The 17,154-nt window shown below is 38.8% G+C and overlaps 1 protein-coding gene across 1 annotated transcript; it reads left to right on the top strand.

Moving 5' to 3' along the window:
- Nucleotides 1-2,145: 2,145 nt before the first annotated feature.
- On the top strand, nucleotides 2,146-14,739 carry RAB21 (RAB21, member RAS oncogene family). The gene is made up of 7 exons (XM_032106021.1): nucleotides 2,146-2,515; nucleotides 7,323-7,382; nucleotides 7,567-7,674; nucleotides 9,282-9,345; nucleotides 10,126-10,180; nucleotides 10,609-10,697; nucleotides 11,572-14,739. Exons 1-7 carry the CDS (start codon nucleotides 2,369-2,371, stop codon nucleotides 11,706-11,708), a joined length of 660 nt encoding a protein of 219 aa, XP_031961912.1. The 5' UTR covers nucleotides 2,146-2,368; the 3' UTR covers nucleotides 11,709-14,739.
- Nucleotides 14,740-17,154: the final 2,415 nt, after the last annotated feature.

Raw genomic sequence — 17,154 nt, 5'->3', positions numbered from 1 at the left:
TTTGTTTTGGTTTAATAACATATAGAGTATTGTAGCATCTTCTTGAAATATAAAATATATCTTGAAAGGCATTTCTCATGCAGATGTAATCAGCAACATAGATGACACAGAAGGTCTGTACAACTGTTTTTAGGGAGCTGTGTAAAAAGGGGAAGCAAAATAAATTGAAGGAAAAAGAGCTATTCTCATCTCAAATTCTCTGAAACAAAATAAACACTTCCCAAATTAATTTAACACAATTAAAATAACTTGGTAACAGTCAGATAGTTAAACCTACAGATTTTACAAAGTTGTGTGTGAGATTACAGTGAAACATTACACTTCAGGTAGCACTGACAGAATTTTCTGTTTTCAGACAGATCAGCCTTTGACCGAAGTTTTGGAAAGTAAAGGACTTCTCATACAACAAAATCAGTCATCACAGGTTCCATACCAGAGAGGAGAACAGAAATGATGGAATACTGTAGTTACTTGCAGCAGTCTACTGTCAGTGGGAAATGCATCGTTTGACTCTTCACCACGGCAGAGGATTCTTTGAGAAATAGCCAACCAGAACCGAGCTTCAGTTGGTGTCCTGCTTTGGTGTGCCCTCTGTTAGAAAAACAGCGCTCACAGTTGTGCTGTCAGGTGCACTCAGCACATGGACTTCATACTGGGCATCTCATGTGCAGCCCTTTCCAAAGCTTCAGCTCTCTTTTCTCACTGGAAGGTAGCCTCTATTTCCACTACAGTGTAGTAATACACTTAGGATTGATGAAAAATCACCCATGCAGAAAGTACCCTTTTAATAAATCAGATGTATCAGCATATGGAACATTTCCATGCAAAGAAGAACTGAAAAGTACAAATCCGGTGTATTCTTCAGTACAGTCCCATGTATTTATAAAGAATGTACATGGAACCTATTTTTGTTGAAAACAGTAAAAAGCTGTAAGAACAGGAAGGTTTTTGAAAACATAGCCCTGTGTCGCAGCAGATGCATTTGCCAGCAGTTACCCAGGAAAGCCTCAACCTGCTGGGCCCTGCAAGCAGCTTGTGCTCATGAGCACTGACTTCCATTTTCTCTGGCAACCTTAATCCGAACTCCATGTTTCCTCCTTCTTCTATTCAGCCTGAAAGAATAACTAACATGCCAGTCAGTTTTATTGCCTGTCCACAGAAGGCATGACTGACAGAAGCCAGCATTGCTTTCCAGCAAGACAGTATTTTTATAGCAACTTGCTGAAAGCGCTTATGTGCTAATAAAACTGGAAATTTATTTAAAGAAAAGATATACCTGATGATTGCGTCTGCATTGATCTTTTTCCCTTGTCCCACTTCCTCTATTTACTCAAAAGGTTCACTTTATTTACCTCTGGAGGAAATAAAAACTATTCATTCTGCATGTAAATGTAACACTGTTCAGTGACAGGGCTTCTTACTTCAGGAAACCCAATCTTTGTTCTCCGGGAGGCATTCTCTGTTCTTTCCTCTATTCTTTCTCATACAACAGTGCATTAATACTGTCTGATAGAGAAAAAGGAAATTGCGCTATGAAGCCTTTTCATAAGCATTATTTTTCTTACCACTAAATGATCACTAGAGAGAGGTTGTACTGCAGTCGTTTGGATCGGTTTGTGAGGATTACTTTTAATTAAGGAGTGATACCCAGTTTTACAAGGCAGTTATCCAGTTCTTGTGTATGAAACTACTGGACCCCTGCAATCAAGGAACTCGACAGGAGAACGTTTTTCTTGTGCCTTTTTCCTCACCTGCTCCCACGTCCCTATTTTAAACTACTTTATTACAGACTTCTATTTTGCTAACATTTAGAGACTAGTGTAGCTTAGTTCACAGAACGAAAATCGCACAAAATCCGTGCCTGTGATGTTTATGACGTTTGTTAGGGGCTCTCGGTTTCGCCGGGGAAACGCTCGGGAGGTAGGCAGGCGCGTTGCACTAGGAAGCCTGAACGCCGGCCTCACAGGCAAATCCTTCCGGGAGCGCGGGCCTCCCGCGGCATCCCCGCCCCCTCCGCAAGCCCCGCCCCCTCCGCAAGCCCCGCCCCCAGCAGGCCCCGCCCAGCAGCCGCCGAGGGGGCGGGGCCTCCCGCCGCCGCCGCGTCCCCCCCTCCCATTGGCGGCGGGGGCTGCGCGTGACCGGGCGGCGCGTGACGTAGGAGGAAGGAGCCGCCATTAGGGGCTGTGGGGCCGTGGCTGCGGGGCAGGTTTGGTTGCCGTGTTCGTCTTCCGCCTCCGCGGCCTTGCCGGTGCCTCCCCATCCCCGCCAGCCCCGCTCCCGCTCACCCGCGGGCTCCCATTCCGGTGGGCGGCGGCGGCGCCGCGGTGCGGCCCGTTGATGTGAGGCGCGGCTCGGCGGCGGGGCGCGGATGGCGGCGGGGTCCGGCGCGGCGGCCGGGGGCCGCAGCTTCTCCTTCAAGGTGGTGCTGCTCGGGGAGGGCTGCGTGGGGAAAACCTCTCTGGTGCTGCGCTACTGCGAGAACAAGTTCAACGATAAGCACATCACCACTCTGCAGGTGCGGGCCGGGGCGGGGTGGGGGGGTGCTGGTGGTGTAGGGGGTCCCGCTGTTGTTCTCTCCTCACCTTGCGCACCTCCTCGGACTGCTGGCAGTGCCTTGTTTACAGCTTAGTGGCAGCCGGAGTCACCGTCGCCGCTCGCTAATGGTGGCTCTCCCCTGCCGAGTTCGCTGGAAGCCAATTTTCTCGTTCTTTTCACGCCTCATATCTAAGCCTTCGATATGTTCAGGCCTCGTTTCTACTTTGCATACTAACTGCTCCGTTTTTTCCAGTTATGTATATGAATGTCTTCATTTAAATCTTGGAAAGTATAATGCAAAAGTAACGTTGTTATTGTAATCATTGTTAGTGGACTGATGACTAAGTGTTTCATATGTGCTGCGTTTCTGTTAATCATAGTCTTCCTCATGTTCTCAAATCCTAACACTAGCACTATCTAAACCTTACTGATTAAGGAGAACAGCTTTCACAAAATGGCTTATGATTTAACAACGGGAAAGATTCTTAAAGCTTAACTGCTTGTCACGACAGCTCCCTGAATTTTGGCTGGATTCTCAGTAGTACTGTCTGCCAATTTATAAAGAACTACCAAGTGAATTCCCACTGATAAAATGTGACACAGTGCCTGCTTGAAAACAGTGGGTTTTGTTCATGACCTACTAGTTAGTGATGGATGGTACAGAATAAACTGTACTGTACGTGGTCTCAGAAAACATGTTTTGAAGTTTGTGTTAAGGTGTGTTAAGTCTTTCAGGATGTCAGCTTGCATAGGTGGAGGTGTGGATTCAGTTTACACCACTCAATTTTTTTTTTTAAATAAAGAAACAAACTTGGTGCACTAGTAGTGGGTTTTGAACTAATTTTCGGTTGCCTGAAGTAGGGAAGAAATAGCAGGTGATTTAAAAAAAAAGAGCTTTAAGGTTGTTATGTGCTATTCCCATGCATTTAGGGGAAAATTCTTGAGTTGTGTATCTCAGAAGTAATTAATAGTAAAACTTTCCCTTAAAACCAAAGCAGCATTATAGATGCACTAGAAATAATACAGGGACTGTTTCATAAATGGATAATGTAGGGCCATTTTTGCTGTGAATAGGTAAGAAGAATGTGTTTTAGACATTGTTATGCTGTGTTCGTACTCAGGTTTTGGGTTAATCTGCTGGTAGGTTTACGAGGCAAGGTATTTACAGGAAGCTAGTTGTAGCTGCCGTGCCACAGAGGTAATTGATGCTTGGTATGCCACAGAGATGCCTGGTAACTTGTAGGTGTCAGAGGTGCAGCAGAACTGTAGCATTGAGCAAACAATCAGTTAAAGTGCATCAAAATGATCATGTGTAGCTGAATTCTCATATCCCATGTTGCAAGAGTAGGTCCAAGTAGATTGTAATATGATGAAGCTTATGTTTGTTGTTTGGGTTTTCTTGTTCTTTAAATCTGTAGTGGAAAACCTAAAATTATAAGCAAAAAGTGGGTTGCAATACAGACTTGGGTCGCAAATATCATAAACCACACCTTTAAATTCTCTAAAATGCTGGTAGGAAAATGTCTGCAGATAGTGTGGCTCCAGAGCTTTTGGTTTTGACTGTCTGGAGAGGGGTGTATAGAGGAGTGGAAGCACGTCCCTGCAGTTCCTACTGAGATTTTGTTTCTCCATCATAACCAGGTTTGTGGTTGCTATCTGTGTCTTTTAACTGACTGCACATTGTTTATCAAGTTGTTTGCTTTCCTGTTCTGAGCCTCCTTGGCCACATATGCATCTTACTGATTGTAAAATACAATGTCAACTGCTCTTGAATCTTACTGTGCATCATGTACACTTGTTAAGTATTATCTTTATTATTTTTATTTCCCCACATTTTACAGTTCTAGAACAAAATTGAAGTTCTTCCACTATTAAGTTAGAAGATACCCTAGTTTTTCTTCATCTTATTTTTAAGTTATCTGATTAAGCAATACGAAGTAACGTTTGCAAAGCATCCTTTGTTTTTTTTTTTTTTAGATAAAAGGCTTAATCTGATGAGGTCACTTTGTTTCATGGCAACGGTTCAAAGTATTGCACCAAATTCCTTTTTGTTTCAGTAAAGCCAAAATTAGATAAATACTTTGCTCCTGGTCCAGCAAAGGAGTGACAATGATGAATCATATGAAAAGATCACTAGATACTTAGACAAGAGGCTCTCCATCCACAATATTATCTAAGTTGAAAAAAGAAAGTATGGCATAGGGCTTTATTCCAATATGTTTGCAACAAAAAGGGTAGTGAGACTGTAGCCTTCTGGAAACTACATCTAGTGATGTTATTCTACTCTGAAGTTATTTTTTGTATATGCAAATAGCAAAGTTTCTTTTGTGCTAGTAACAGAAGACTTCGACTCAAAGGCAGCAGTTTCTCCTCTCTCCACACCCCCCTTCTCTCAATGCTAACTAGAGTGCACGGGAGCCTCCTCTGATTTTGGAGGCTGCTGGGATGTATTGCTGTAATTGTGTTACTATCACATAATATACTTAAGATATTGATGGACCTGCAGGTTGAAGTTAAGGTAGTTACTGATTCACACAAGGAAACATCTAGTTACAATATTGTGAAAAAGCTGAGGCGGGAAAAGTAGGGGTTTTTGCATCCAATTAATATAATTCATAACCTGTTGTCAGACCTGGCAGGACAGTTCGAATTGGTTCCCATCGTTTGAAACATTGAAGTCAGTGCTCTCATCTTGATACAATAATTATAAGCTATAAATTGATATCAAGTGAACTGTGCTGGAATTACTCCAATAATAAACCTACTGTCAAACTATTGGGTTTTTTAATTGGGTATATATATATATAGATATATATTTATAGCAAATGTTGCTCAGAAGAGCTTTTGTTTTGAGATTTTCTCAGTAGAATATTGAGTACTGTAGTACAGCAGGTCAATAAAGTATTGTCAGGTAAGCTTGGTTCATTGTGCCTAGCAATAGCTTCTCTCCACGTGGCCTGGGTGTTGGTGAATTAAAACTTCTGTACTTGCCTCTAAGCTTTTGGCTTTTAAATTGTGGTGTAGTAGAACAAATTATGAGGACTATTGATGAGTTAATCCTTAGGGACAGCTGTTTGAAAGACATCAACTACTTTCTGTAGAGTTTTTAAAGAATGAAAAGTTTTCTGATGCTGAAGATTTACTACTCTTCTGTTAAGCTGTTTGTTACAGTTGGGCTAGAGGGTCAAATCCATTTAACATGCTGTCTGGAAGTTTTTCCTGACTTTTGACTTACATCCCCTCACTGTAGACTAGGGGGGGAGTGTAGTTAATGCTTTAGTTATGTTGAACACAAGGGTTGTAGTGATTAGCTCTTTGCTATCTGCTCTTGGAAAGTGTCTGAGTGTTTTTCTTCTGGTCTTTTCTCTCTCTCTCTCCCTCTGTCTGCTCTGTTCATAAGGCTTTGTGGAAAGCTTTGGGGGAAGGTACAACTTAAAGATGAAAGTTTTTTTTCATAATCTTATCTTTGGTCAATCACATGCCAGAGTCAATGTTAGGGAGGTAGCTGAAGAGCAGGAACTGCTCTAGCAACTGAATGTTGGATGACTTTAACTGTAATACAGGGAGCACTCCAGAAAGGCACTTTGACAGCAGTTTAAGGTGGTGTACACTGAACTATTGTGGTATTCTGTGTGTGTACTGGTGCTTGTATAGTTAAGCAGCAAGCTGGTTCAAGCAGCTCATCTCACCCATGGCACTTTCCACACATGTGATTGTTGGTTCTGTGGCTGGTCAGTGCTCATACAGAGAGCCCCTCTTGAGCTGCTACAATCCAGCCTAAAATAATCTGTGGTGAATGTATCATAAAATACCACTCAGTACTTGTTTGAACCCAAATGCAAAATGAGGTAAAACTGGAAGGAAAACTGACTATAATTTAAGGCAGAAGACAAAAGTTAGCCCTTGGTAACTGAATTGTTTGATATTAGCATGTTACTGCTAGTCTTTAGAATGGGGGGAGCAGGTTCTTAATGTATCAACACCTTGAGACCCTGTTCTGGTCCATTAAACTTGTATTAAATTATATTCCCTTTGTAGTTGTCAAATTACAGACTTGGTAACAAAGGTGGTTTGAAAACGTGAATCTTGCAAGCTTGGAGAAAACCAGACCTACCCGAGTTACTGAAATTAGTTTAACCTTCCAGTGTGCTCTGGTCCTGTAAAACATTTCCAGAAGTAGTGGAATTCTAAAGCAGTTTGTATGCTTATTCTCAGGCTTTTCAGCTCAAACAAACAAAACCACAGAAAAAAACAGATGAGGGTGAGTTGTGGGCTCACTTCAGCAAAAAAAGGGAAAAGTTACATACAAGGAAACTTGTGAAATACTAATGGTCCAAGATATTTAGTGATAAATTAAAACAGTTGTTTGTGGTTCTAGTAGCTTACTAATAGTGAACAATTTGCCTAATTCCTGCAGATTAAAAATCCTGTTAGGTTAGTTCTTACCCAAACTTCACGTACTCTTGTGAAATGCTTTGAGTTCAGCTTAGACTTATCAGTGAATTCAGACTCTTTCAACACAACTTATCCTTCCCAAATAATTCAAAACAACAGCAGAAAGATGTAGTAAATTATTGGCTTAACCCAAATTTATTTAGAATAGACTGCTGGCAAACTGTAGTGAAATGACTAACTGGCTTAGTATTGACTTAGCCTTCTTGCTTACAGTGTCTTTCGATCTGGAAATTTGTCTTTTATTGATTCTGATGCTTTATTAATAAATTAATCTGAACTCAAATTATGTGTTTGATGTGTAAAACTTAACTCTAATCTGTTTTGCTTTCCAGGCATCTTTTCTTACAAAGAAACTAAATATTGGTGGAAAAAGAGTAAACCTTGCAATATGGGTATGTTTACATTCCTATTTTCCTGTTATCTAATTAGAATATTTTTCTGAAAAAGAAATACTTAGTGCCTAACACTTGAGATATAGTAAGCCTTCTTAATAAAGTAAAATTTCCTAAGTATTTGCAGTTCCTTGAAGTACTGTTTGCTTTGTTTTAAATGCTAACAAGTGTATTTTAAATGCAGGATACAGCTGGTCAAGAAAGATTTCATGCATTGGGGCCTATCTACTACAGGGACTCTAATGGCGCTATTCTAGTATATGATATAACAGATGAAGACTCTTTTCAAAAGGTACTGGACAGCTTTTATGTCTAAACTGTAAACAGGTTGAAAGATAATCTGTGATCTATGTAAAGAGAAGTCTTCTGTTTTCAGCAATTTATATTTGCAAATGTAGATCATGTAATGGAAGTGTACACCTTATTAGTATTCTTTTGATGACTGACTTCCCTGCTATCAGGTTATTCAAAGAACACCAGAGAATTAGCTCAGTTGGTTAGAGCATGGTGCTAATAATGCCAAAGTTGTTGGTTTGATCCCTGTATGAGCCATTCATTTAGGAGTTGGACTTCATGATCCTTGTGGGTCCCTTCCAACTCAGAATAATCTCTGATGTAGCTGTGTGAGTTACCTGTGACAGGCTGTAAATATAAACCTGTACTGTTGTCATGGTTTGCCATACTGATCTTTACTATATAAACCAAATTACTAAAAGATATTAAGTGACATGATCTTTTACAGATCTGAGAACTTTGAAATTGCAATACATGATAGTGGAGACATTACCTTCTCTGTGATAAGTTATTAGTTCTTCAAATCCTCATCAAAACATGTAGTTTGATGGCTAGTTATTTGTGGCTGTATTAGCTGATCAGTTTGATCAGGTGAGTTTTTTCCAACCGGTGTCAATCTGTGTGACCACTCTATTGGATGTTTCAGCTGAAAACTGGTGACACTCTTTTCTAAGCAAGTTTATCTCTAACTAGCTTTTAGCAAAACCAGTTGAACTTATGTGGAGAGAGAGGTAAGAAATTGTGGTTGTATGGGCAAGGCTTGGGTTAGCAGCAATAGAAATAGTGTAAGGGTACAGTTCCACAACAGCTTAACTAGTTTAAATAGTCTGGTGCAGGGCAAATAAAGAACTTGTGCTAGCAGTTAAACACTTGTCCCCACCTGCAGAATGGTGATGACTTGTGGGTACTACTTCAACTTGTGCCTTTTCATGCTGAGCCCTATTTAGTAAAATGCTATGATACCAAAACACAGGTGGGTAAATCTGCAGAAAAAAGAGGGAAGGGTGATTTGCAGAAGTACTATTTTATCATGTAGCCTAACTTATTTTTTAGATTCTTGAAGTGATTGCCTTTCTTCACAATTACTCCCTTAAAATAGCATGTAGTGATCATACAACTTCCAAAGCATGACGACAGATTTGATAACAGGTGCTTTACCATGAGCTGAGTCAACATGCTTGTCCCATCTGTTCTTTCAGGAAACAAACATCTGTTATAATCTCACCTGAAAAACTCAGTTCAGGTGCCTCTACCTTTTAAGTACCATTTGTGATCTGTCAGTAAGTGCCTGTTGATAAAAGATCTCATGTCTGACCTAAAGTGGCCCATGCAGTGAACTTGTTATATTGAGTGTGGTGAGTTACATTTCTGGAGTAATTAAACCATTTTGTCTAAGTCATTTGCTCTTAATTTCACCTGCAAAGTAAAACCTGCTAAACAAGAGCTATGTGTAGCTATCTGAAGAATATTTTTCCATTTAAGTTGCTCCAAACATCTTTGCTTTAAGTTTAGAGTAGATGGTTAGTGAAGGAAGTGGGATGGTTCTGCATTGCCTAAGTTAATATATACCAAGTGAAAACAAACTCACATCTGTTCTTTTTGCAGGTAAAAAACTGGGTTAAGGAATTAAGAAAAATGTTGGGAAATGAAATCTGTTTGTGTATAGTAGGTAAGTCTTTTTCAACATGACTGAATTGGAAGCATCTCTTTTGATTAATAACATCTCCCAAATGTTGCTTTGACAGCTTGTACATGTGAAGGGGTAAGATTTTATATTAGATATTTAAAATCAAACTGGAGCTAGATGTTTCAGTAGATGACATTGAGGAACATGAGAGTTTGATTGAAAAAATAATTTGTTTAATTATGCACTATTAGAAGTGTGTGGTACAGACATCTGCAGGCTGTAGTTTAACAAAAAAATGTATATTATCCTTCTTTCAAGTACTCAAACTCGTGGCTTCAAAGTGGCATAGACTAGGTGCTTGTCTGTTTTCATAATTAAGTGCTTGCAGGTTGGATTAAAGCTTGGATATTTCAACGCAAATTGAAAGCAACAGAAATTCTGGGTTTAGGTTTAAATCAGATCTAATTATTAAAACACTTTTATGAGGTTAGATATGTGGACATTCTACAAAAAGTACCTCTGCAGCACAGGGAGGGTGCTAATAAATTGCAAAAGAAAAGCAAAAGCCTGAATCAGGTGCCTTATATGGAGGCGTTTAGCTGTCCTGATCTCTCTACGGAAGTAACACTTAATCTTCATTGCCTGTAAATGCTTGTGTGAAAGGAGATTCTCAAATCATATTGTCCTTCAAATTGAGACCTGTGTAAGAGCTGGTCTTTACTGGGACAGCTTGAGAAAATGGAGTACCATGGTTACATGTCTGCTTTCTTTTTGGGTAATTTTGGAGTGCAAAAACTTAAAAGATTAACTTGTTTCCAACAGGTAACAAAATAGACTTGGAAAAAGAGAGACATGTTTCAGTGCAAGAAGCAGAAACGTAAGTCACACCTATTACTGATCGAAGCAGTCATTGCAGAATTATGCTGGAGTAATAAACTCGTGATGCTGTTAACACAGCAGCCAGCTATGCTTATGCCTGCCAGTTGTTGAGTGTTCTGTTAGTATCTGAGTCACAGGGTGTCCTGGCTGACCAAACTGTAGCTTGAGAGTTGTATGTGATTAAAGTCAACATTTACAGTTTAAGTCCATTTCTAGACATGAAATTTTCTTAATTTCATCTAGTGTGTTGCATTAGTCCTGGCAGTTTTAAACACAAAACTCCTTTTTTTGTATTAAATAAGCATGTGTAGATTAGCTCTGAAGTCAGAATAAAACTTCTTGTGATCATCTTATTCCTTCACGTAAAGTGGCTTAGAAAGAATGAGCCCTTTACTACAATGAAGCTCCATATCTGCATTTCTACAGGTATGCTGAATCTGTTGGAGCAAAACATTATCATACGTCAGCTAAACAGAACAAAGGAATTGAAGAACTGTTTCTTGACCTTTGCAAAAGTAAGTATTAACTAGTTTGTTGGTAAGGAGCTCATGCATAAAATGCTTCAGAAATGCTGTTAATGCCATATAGAAAAGCTTTAGTGTAAATTACTACTTAAAACTGACTTCATTTCAGTCTACTTCGAGCCACATGCGTACTGTAACAGCTCTGGAAGCTTGATGTATGGATGCTTACAATATTGCAAATCCATGCTGTACTCCAAAAATGTCTTGGTCATTTGTTGGAGCACCAACTGCTGTTCCACTTATCATAAATTAGTAACCCAAATCAAGCATCATATTACTGCTCTCACCACTGCTTGCTTCAAACCCTCTGTTTCAACATCTTTCAAAAATCTTCTCAAATGATGTCAGTTACAAATCATAAACTCAAAGCGGTAAGGATGCAAATTTTATACAGAAATCTAAACAAATTGTAAAGATCATGGTATGTGGGATGAAAATGCAACACAAGCAAGTCATCCTGTTAGTTGTGTTTCTGTGATAAAAGAATTTAAGGAAAAGGTCTCCTGCATTTCTGAGGAGGTAGTTGGTTGGGGGTTTTTTGGGGGGATTTTTTGGGAGGGTGGAGTTTCTTGGTTGATTGGTTGGGTAAATCTAGCTTTTGAAGTTGCTAACTCCAGGACTCCTGAGGATCTCTAAGGTCTCCCTTAGTTACCAGGAGCAGCTGGATGTTGGGTGCTTTAGAAAAAAGATTTAATATGTTCTTGCAGCTATGCCATGTGATACCTGAATACTTAGTTCTGCATAACAAATAGGGGAACCAACCACTCCTGCTGAACTTTGTGCATATTGTTCAGATAGAATAAGATAGCAGAGTCTTCTGTAAAAATGCAGTGGAATGTCATCTAATACAGTTCTTTCTTTACAGGAATGATAGAAACTGCTCAAGTGGATGAAAGAGCAAGAGGCAATGGCTCCAGTCAGTCAGGAACAGCAAGGCGAGGTGTACAGATCATTGATGATGAGCCACAAGTACAGAGCAGCGGAGGGTGCTGTTCTGGATAATTATAAAACTGTGCATCACTGCCTTCTCAATATGAAGACTGCCATATTCCAAGTCACACATTCTTTACCAATGGAGTAATAGAATTAACAGTATTTAAAAATAATCACATGTAACACTGCAGAGACCTTAAGTGCTAAACTAGTGGCGTCTGTGACCAGAGAATTGGCGTTTTCTACAGTGGTTAACAAAGCAATTACCAATGGCCTTTTTACATATTTTTCTTTAATGAGGAATAATATGCATGTAGAAAAGACCTACTTAAAGGCTTCATTTATATTCTTTTAAATCAGATCATTATTTAATAACTTATATACATTGTTGTTGGAATGGTATACGTTTTTGCAGCTCTTTGTATTTTGTGGTAGATGGAATTGTATCACTTCTAAAATGCAAATTGATTTTTTTTTTTTTTTAAATTAGCAGATAGCTGAAGTAATATTTTTGCAGGGCCTCCACAAGCCTATAACTCAACTACTTTGATATAGTCTGTTCATCTGTATGCCAAGCTGATAAAATACATTGTAAATGACATATTAAATATTTTATCTGCTTTTACAGTTGCAGGTGCAGAAATATGTACATCAGTCTTGTCAGTGATTGTGAAGTGAATAAGTCAGTGAAAGATGCAAGCTTTTCATGTGCACTGTTAAATTGCTCATTCTATTCCCCTACCTGAAAACAGCTTTGTTTTGGGTACATCCATAGCTACAGCAATTCTTTAATCCATTTCTAGCAAGCAGCAGTAAGAGTAACCCCTTACTGGAGGAGAATGCTTCTGTAGGCTGCTGTTTAACATTGAGGTGTTTGACTCCCAACTAAAACAGTTGGTGCATGCACATACTTGTCCTCTCAAAAGATCCCCAGAAAGTCAAAGTGACTTTAGCCCTCATCTGTCTGGTAGCCAGTAAACCAGATGCATGAGAAACTCTTTAGCTGCTTTAATACATTTCTTTCCAAAGACAGCATTATAAACTATTCATGAGCATATTTTTTTCCCCTGCAGGGCTTGAGTGAACAATTAAGTGGCATTAACTAAATGCTTCTAATTTGGAGTGATTAAATTGAAGATGTGAAACTTGCCAGATGTAGCTGTAACTTTGGGAATTCTAGGCAGAATTGAACTTACGCCTAACTTGCTCTTTCTCCTGTAAAGCATTTTGGAAAAAGTCCACTTAAGTTTCAGGAGGAGGGTTTTCAGAAAAATGTATAAACTTCTATCACAAAAGAACACAAATGGTGGTAGCTGAAACTTCAAAATGTTTTGTGCTCTGACTTTTTTTACTTAAGTTGTCATGCTTGGAAAAACAGTAAAGGTGATGTCTATGACAAAGTAGAATATCCTTGGCCTTCCTTTTTCTGAAAGGTAGATCTAGTATTGCATATGAATGCACTGAATGGTGTGGGTATGTTCTGATACACAAAAAAAAGTAGTAGTAATGAATAAGTCTGTGTAAGAAGTGTGCTGTCTTCAATCTGATTTTTATTTTCTCTGAACTTATAGATGGCTTTGATACAGACTGATCCTGGTGCATTTTCTCCCTTTTTGCCTTAACTGTGGTGTAGATACTTTTTCTTAGACTACCATTGCTGTGCTCTTCTGACGTGTTTGTATGCATGATGGAGAAAGGTGGTCTGTTCGTGCTAGTGAAGATAAAGTTTCTTGGCTGTGCAGAGCTTTGGAGTGAATCTAAAATCCGTGATTATGTGTCTACATGTAGCAACACTGTTAACTTTCACATATCTAACAACAGTGAGCTCCACAAAGTTGAAAACCAGGTCAGTTTGATCTAACACTGGTATCTGACAACCAGCCTTATAAGTGATACAATATTGATATGAAAAGTGAAATTGGCAAGTCTTGATGTTCAAGAATGGAATCTCCTCAGAATAGGAGTTTCAGGTTTTTTGATTCAAATTTAATTTTTTCCATCTCTGCAAATAAAACCCCAAACAGCCCAACTTCAATTAGACTTGGGTAGAATGTATCTTTCTGCATGCAGCTAAAGAGTTTTTAGTGTGTTCTGTGGTAGGGGCATTGCATGTGACTTCTGACAATTACAAAACTAACAAAGGCATGTTGATACTAGCTCTTAAGTTTCTTAAAGAATTAAAACTGTTACTACTGAAAACTTAGGTGGGGATAAAGAAGTCTACAATTTTGTAATACTAAAAAGGTTCTGGTTGCTATTAGCAAAATATTTTTTTAAAATAAATTCTCAAGTTACTTTTCTTAAACTACAACATAAAAAATACTCACTGGAAACCTTCCTGTCTAAGCTGTGGTTTGGTTGGACTTTATTTATGAAACTTAAAACCTATGGTTTGCAGGGTATCATTATGTAACTGGACAAAAGTATAGCTTCGTGAAGTCAGGGAAGCTGGTTGAAGACCAGACAGAGGTGAAAAGATGAATTGTTTAGACTGATTAACATAAGACTTTGGCTATTCATTGTTAGCAGACAAAATACAACAGTTCCAGGAAAAAGCATCTCTGTCAAAGATACTGAGAATGTTCTTTACACTTGATACACAGAAAAGTACAAATAGCTTGGTTTTCTATTTTTGAGCAGGATCTTACTCAAGTAACCTGGTTTTACTAGTATGTGGCTTGCTTTTCAAGGGTCTTGAATCTTGCATTTGGTCTCGATTGCCTGGTTTCTACATCTGAAGAACTATTTTCTTGTTGCTGACTTCTGTGGCCGTAAACAAGTAAGCTATTTTTCATTCTTCTGAGAAGTGAAAAAGAAGGCTGGCTGCCTTTAGAAAGTACCTCTGTTGTGGGGCAGATACAATTAGGAAGACACCCGCTACAGCGTGTGTAACTCAACATTGAGCACACTTCCTCAGGGTATGTCTTGACAAAGATTACTTACATACATAGTAAAATAAAATGGTCTAACTTGCTACAATACCTTTCTAAAACAACTTTTAAGTGTTTGCTCACAGTCTTGATGCTGCTACTATGAATGCATGAGCTACCTATGAAACTTTATCACTTGCTGAAATAAAATCCAACAAGCCAAAGTCCAACTGTTTTAATGCAACAGTGTATCTCTCTGCTAGGAGTTATTTATGGACACTGTATACTGCACTTAGACTTTACTTCAGAAGCTATAAAAGATGGGATAGACTGATTCAGACAAGGACATGCAAATCCAGATGTGTAGTACTTGGTGATGAGTCTAACTAGCTGCAAAGATTGGGAGAGATGGCTTCATCTGGTTAGCAGTGATCTTGCATATGATTCCAAAATGGGGGGTATCCAGTGCCCAGATGAACTGTATGGGATGGTCTCTTGAAGCAGTCAAGTGTATTACCTTGATTATATTACATGCTTTCTTCAGTGTTCACACATTGTGGACAGGTATTTTTGTATCCTACCATGTTGAAAATTGCCTACAGTTCTTAAACAACTTAGTAATTAAATTTCTACTTTAGTTTCCAAACCAGATGAAAAAAGCTTTGCAGAAAGGCATGAAGTCATGGAAAGTGGTTAGATCTCAAATGGAGTTATCCAAAAATGTTGGATGCTGTCAGGAAAAAAAGAGTTTAAATGCTGGTCAGGAATCTCCATAAGCTGAAAGCAGTTAAGTGATATGAACATAAGAATAAGAGTTGGAGCCAGCCATGTCTCATTTTTCTGCTTTTAGTGGAATGAAAAGGAGAAGTAGGAAAAAAAAAGGAATGTTGGAAAAACTGAGGGTGCTGGTATTAGGCTGCTGAGTGAGGTGCTGAGTTAACCTTTCCTTTGAGTTGTTAGTGAATCTCAGCAATAGCAATACCTTATTCAGGACTTCTAAGATCACTTCTTGGGTTGTTCTTCTGTGAAATACCATTTTTGCTTCATTAAAGAGAATGCAACTAACTTTGAGCAGGCTTTCAGGCACAATACTAACCTACTTAAAACTTTTTATTAGAATATGCTAATTTATTAACTATTTACATTTCACTGACTTTGTTAATCTTAGTCTGCATCAAATCCTAGGATCTTTTTTCTTGAGAAGTCAGGGAGTAGATCATGCTATGAGGATAACTTTTACTGCAGTTGTGTCAAGGAGTTGCAGACAATGACCAAGATCCTTGGCACTCCTTGCTGTGCAAACTCATCAAGGTCCCAAAACTAGCTCTTAATTGTGCTGGGCAGTTGCTCCTGCTACTCTTTGGAGGACTCTGCTCAACATCAGGATTTTCTTTCCATGTAGGCAAGCCTGTACATATCAATGATATAGCTGTCTAATAAATTTTGGCTTTTTCTATCAAATAACAATGTATACTCTTTGCTCCTGCATTTTTTTTTGGAGCTGTCATTCGCCCCTCTGTTGAGCAGAATGAAATTGAGATGATTTTGAGAGTTGTGGAGAATCTGGAATGTTTCATGTCTTGAGATGGCTTGAAAAGTGAGAGTCTATGAAAATGTCACCATTATGACAAAGTATTACTCTGTCCAAGATAACAGAAAATAGTATGGCTCAGAGAAATTTTTACTGTAATATGGTTAAAATGATAAATTGCTCTACTTCCAAAATGAAAACTTATTTCAAGAGGATCTCTCTAGTCTTAATTTTTTTTAACACTTAGGTTTGCTGAACTTGGCTAAAGCCTTAAATTGATTGCCATGTTCTACAGATGTAAACTAAAGTTTGATTGTTGGGAGGAACAACATACTTGTTCATATTCCACTGGGCAGTTTAGATCTTAGATTGTGTTTATTCAATACCAGGATGCTGAAAGATAGATTAAAACAACTATTTTTTCAGTCTATTTCCACTGCTTTGTGAACTCAGGCAAGTAAGATGGACCTGATGCAGCTGCGGGGTCACTGTGAAAAGAGGGATTCTCTTTCTCTTCCTTCTCGGCTGCATTGATCCTTGTTGCTAAATTACTGCTACAGGAAGCTTTGGGTGCTGTGCAAGAAAGGAAGTGCACATTCTCCCCTTGCTTCTCTAGCTCTTCTAGACAGTAGTAGGCACTACAGCAGTAATACCCAGTTCCTCTCAGTTTGATAACATTTTTTTCCTCAAGAGGATCTTTTCTTACATCTTGACAAATAATTTTTTTTTTCAGTGTATCTAGTCTCACTGATCCCTTCAAGGGGTTTTGATTTTTTGTTGCAGGTTGCCCAAAAGATGTTCAATTTGAAAGCATGACAAGGAAGGATGATGAGTAGCAGTTTTACAGCAGTCTTCCCTAACAATTAGCCATATCCCATCTCCAAAACAGTGAAGAGAGAATATTGAAAGTTTAATGGTGAATCCTTGCTACCTCTGTATCTGACTCCTGATTCTTGGATATTGGAAGTGACTTGTAAGAAATCTCAGTTGAGAGGATTGGAGAGAGCAAGGACTACTTCATCTGTTGCAGGTAGTTGGTATTCTGTGACAGATCCAAACTCGTGTTTTTGAACTGTTGAAGCTTAAATTTCAGGCCCTTCTTCAAGTTAACCAT

The sequence above is a fragment of the Corvus moneduloides genome, chromosome 4 (assembly GCF_009650955.1).
Source record: "Corvus moneduloides isolate bCorMon1 chromosome 4, bCorMon1.pri, whole genome shotgun sequence".
Lineage (NCBI taxonomy): Eukaryota > Metazoa > Chordata > Aves > Passeriformes > Corvidae > Corvus > Corvus moneduloides.
The sequence above is the reverse complement of the archived record's forward strand: the minus strand, read 5'-3'. Positions and strand labels throughout refer to the sequence as shown.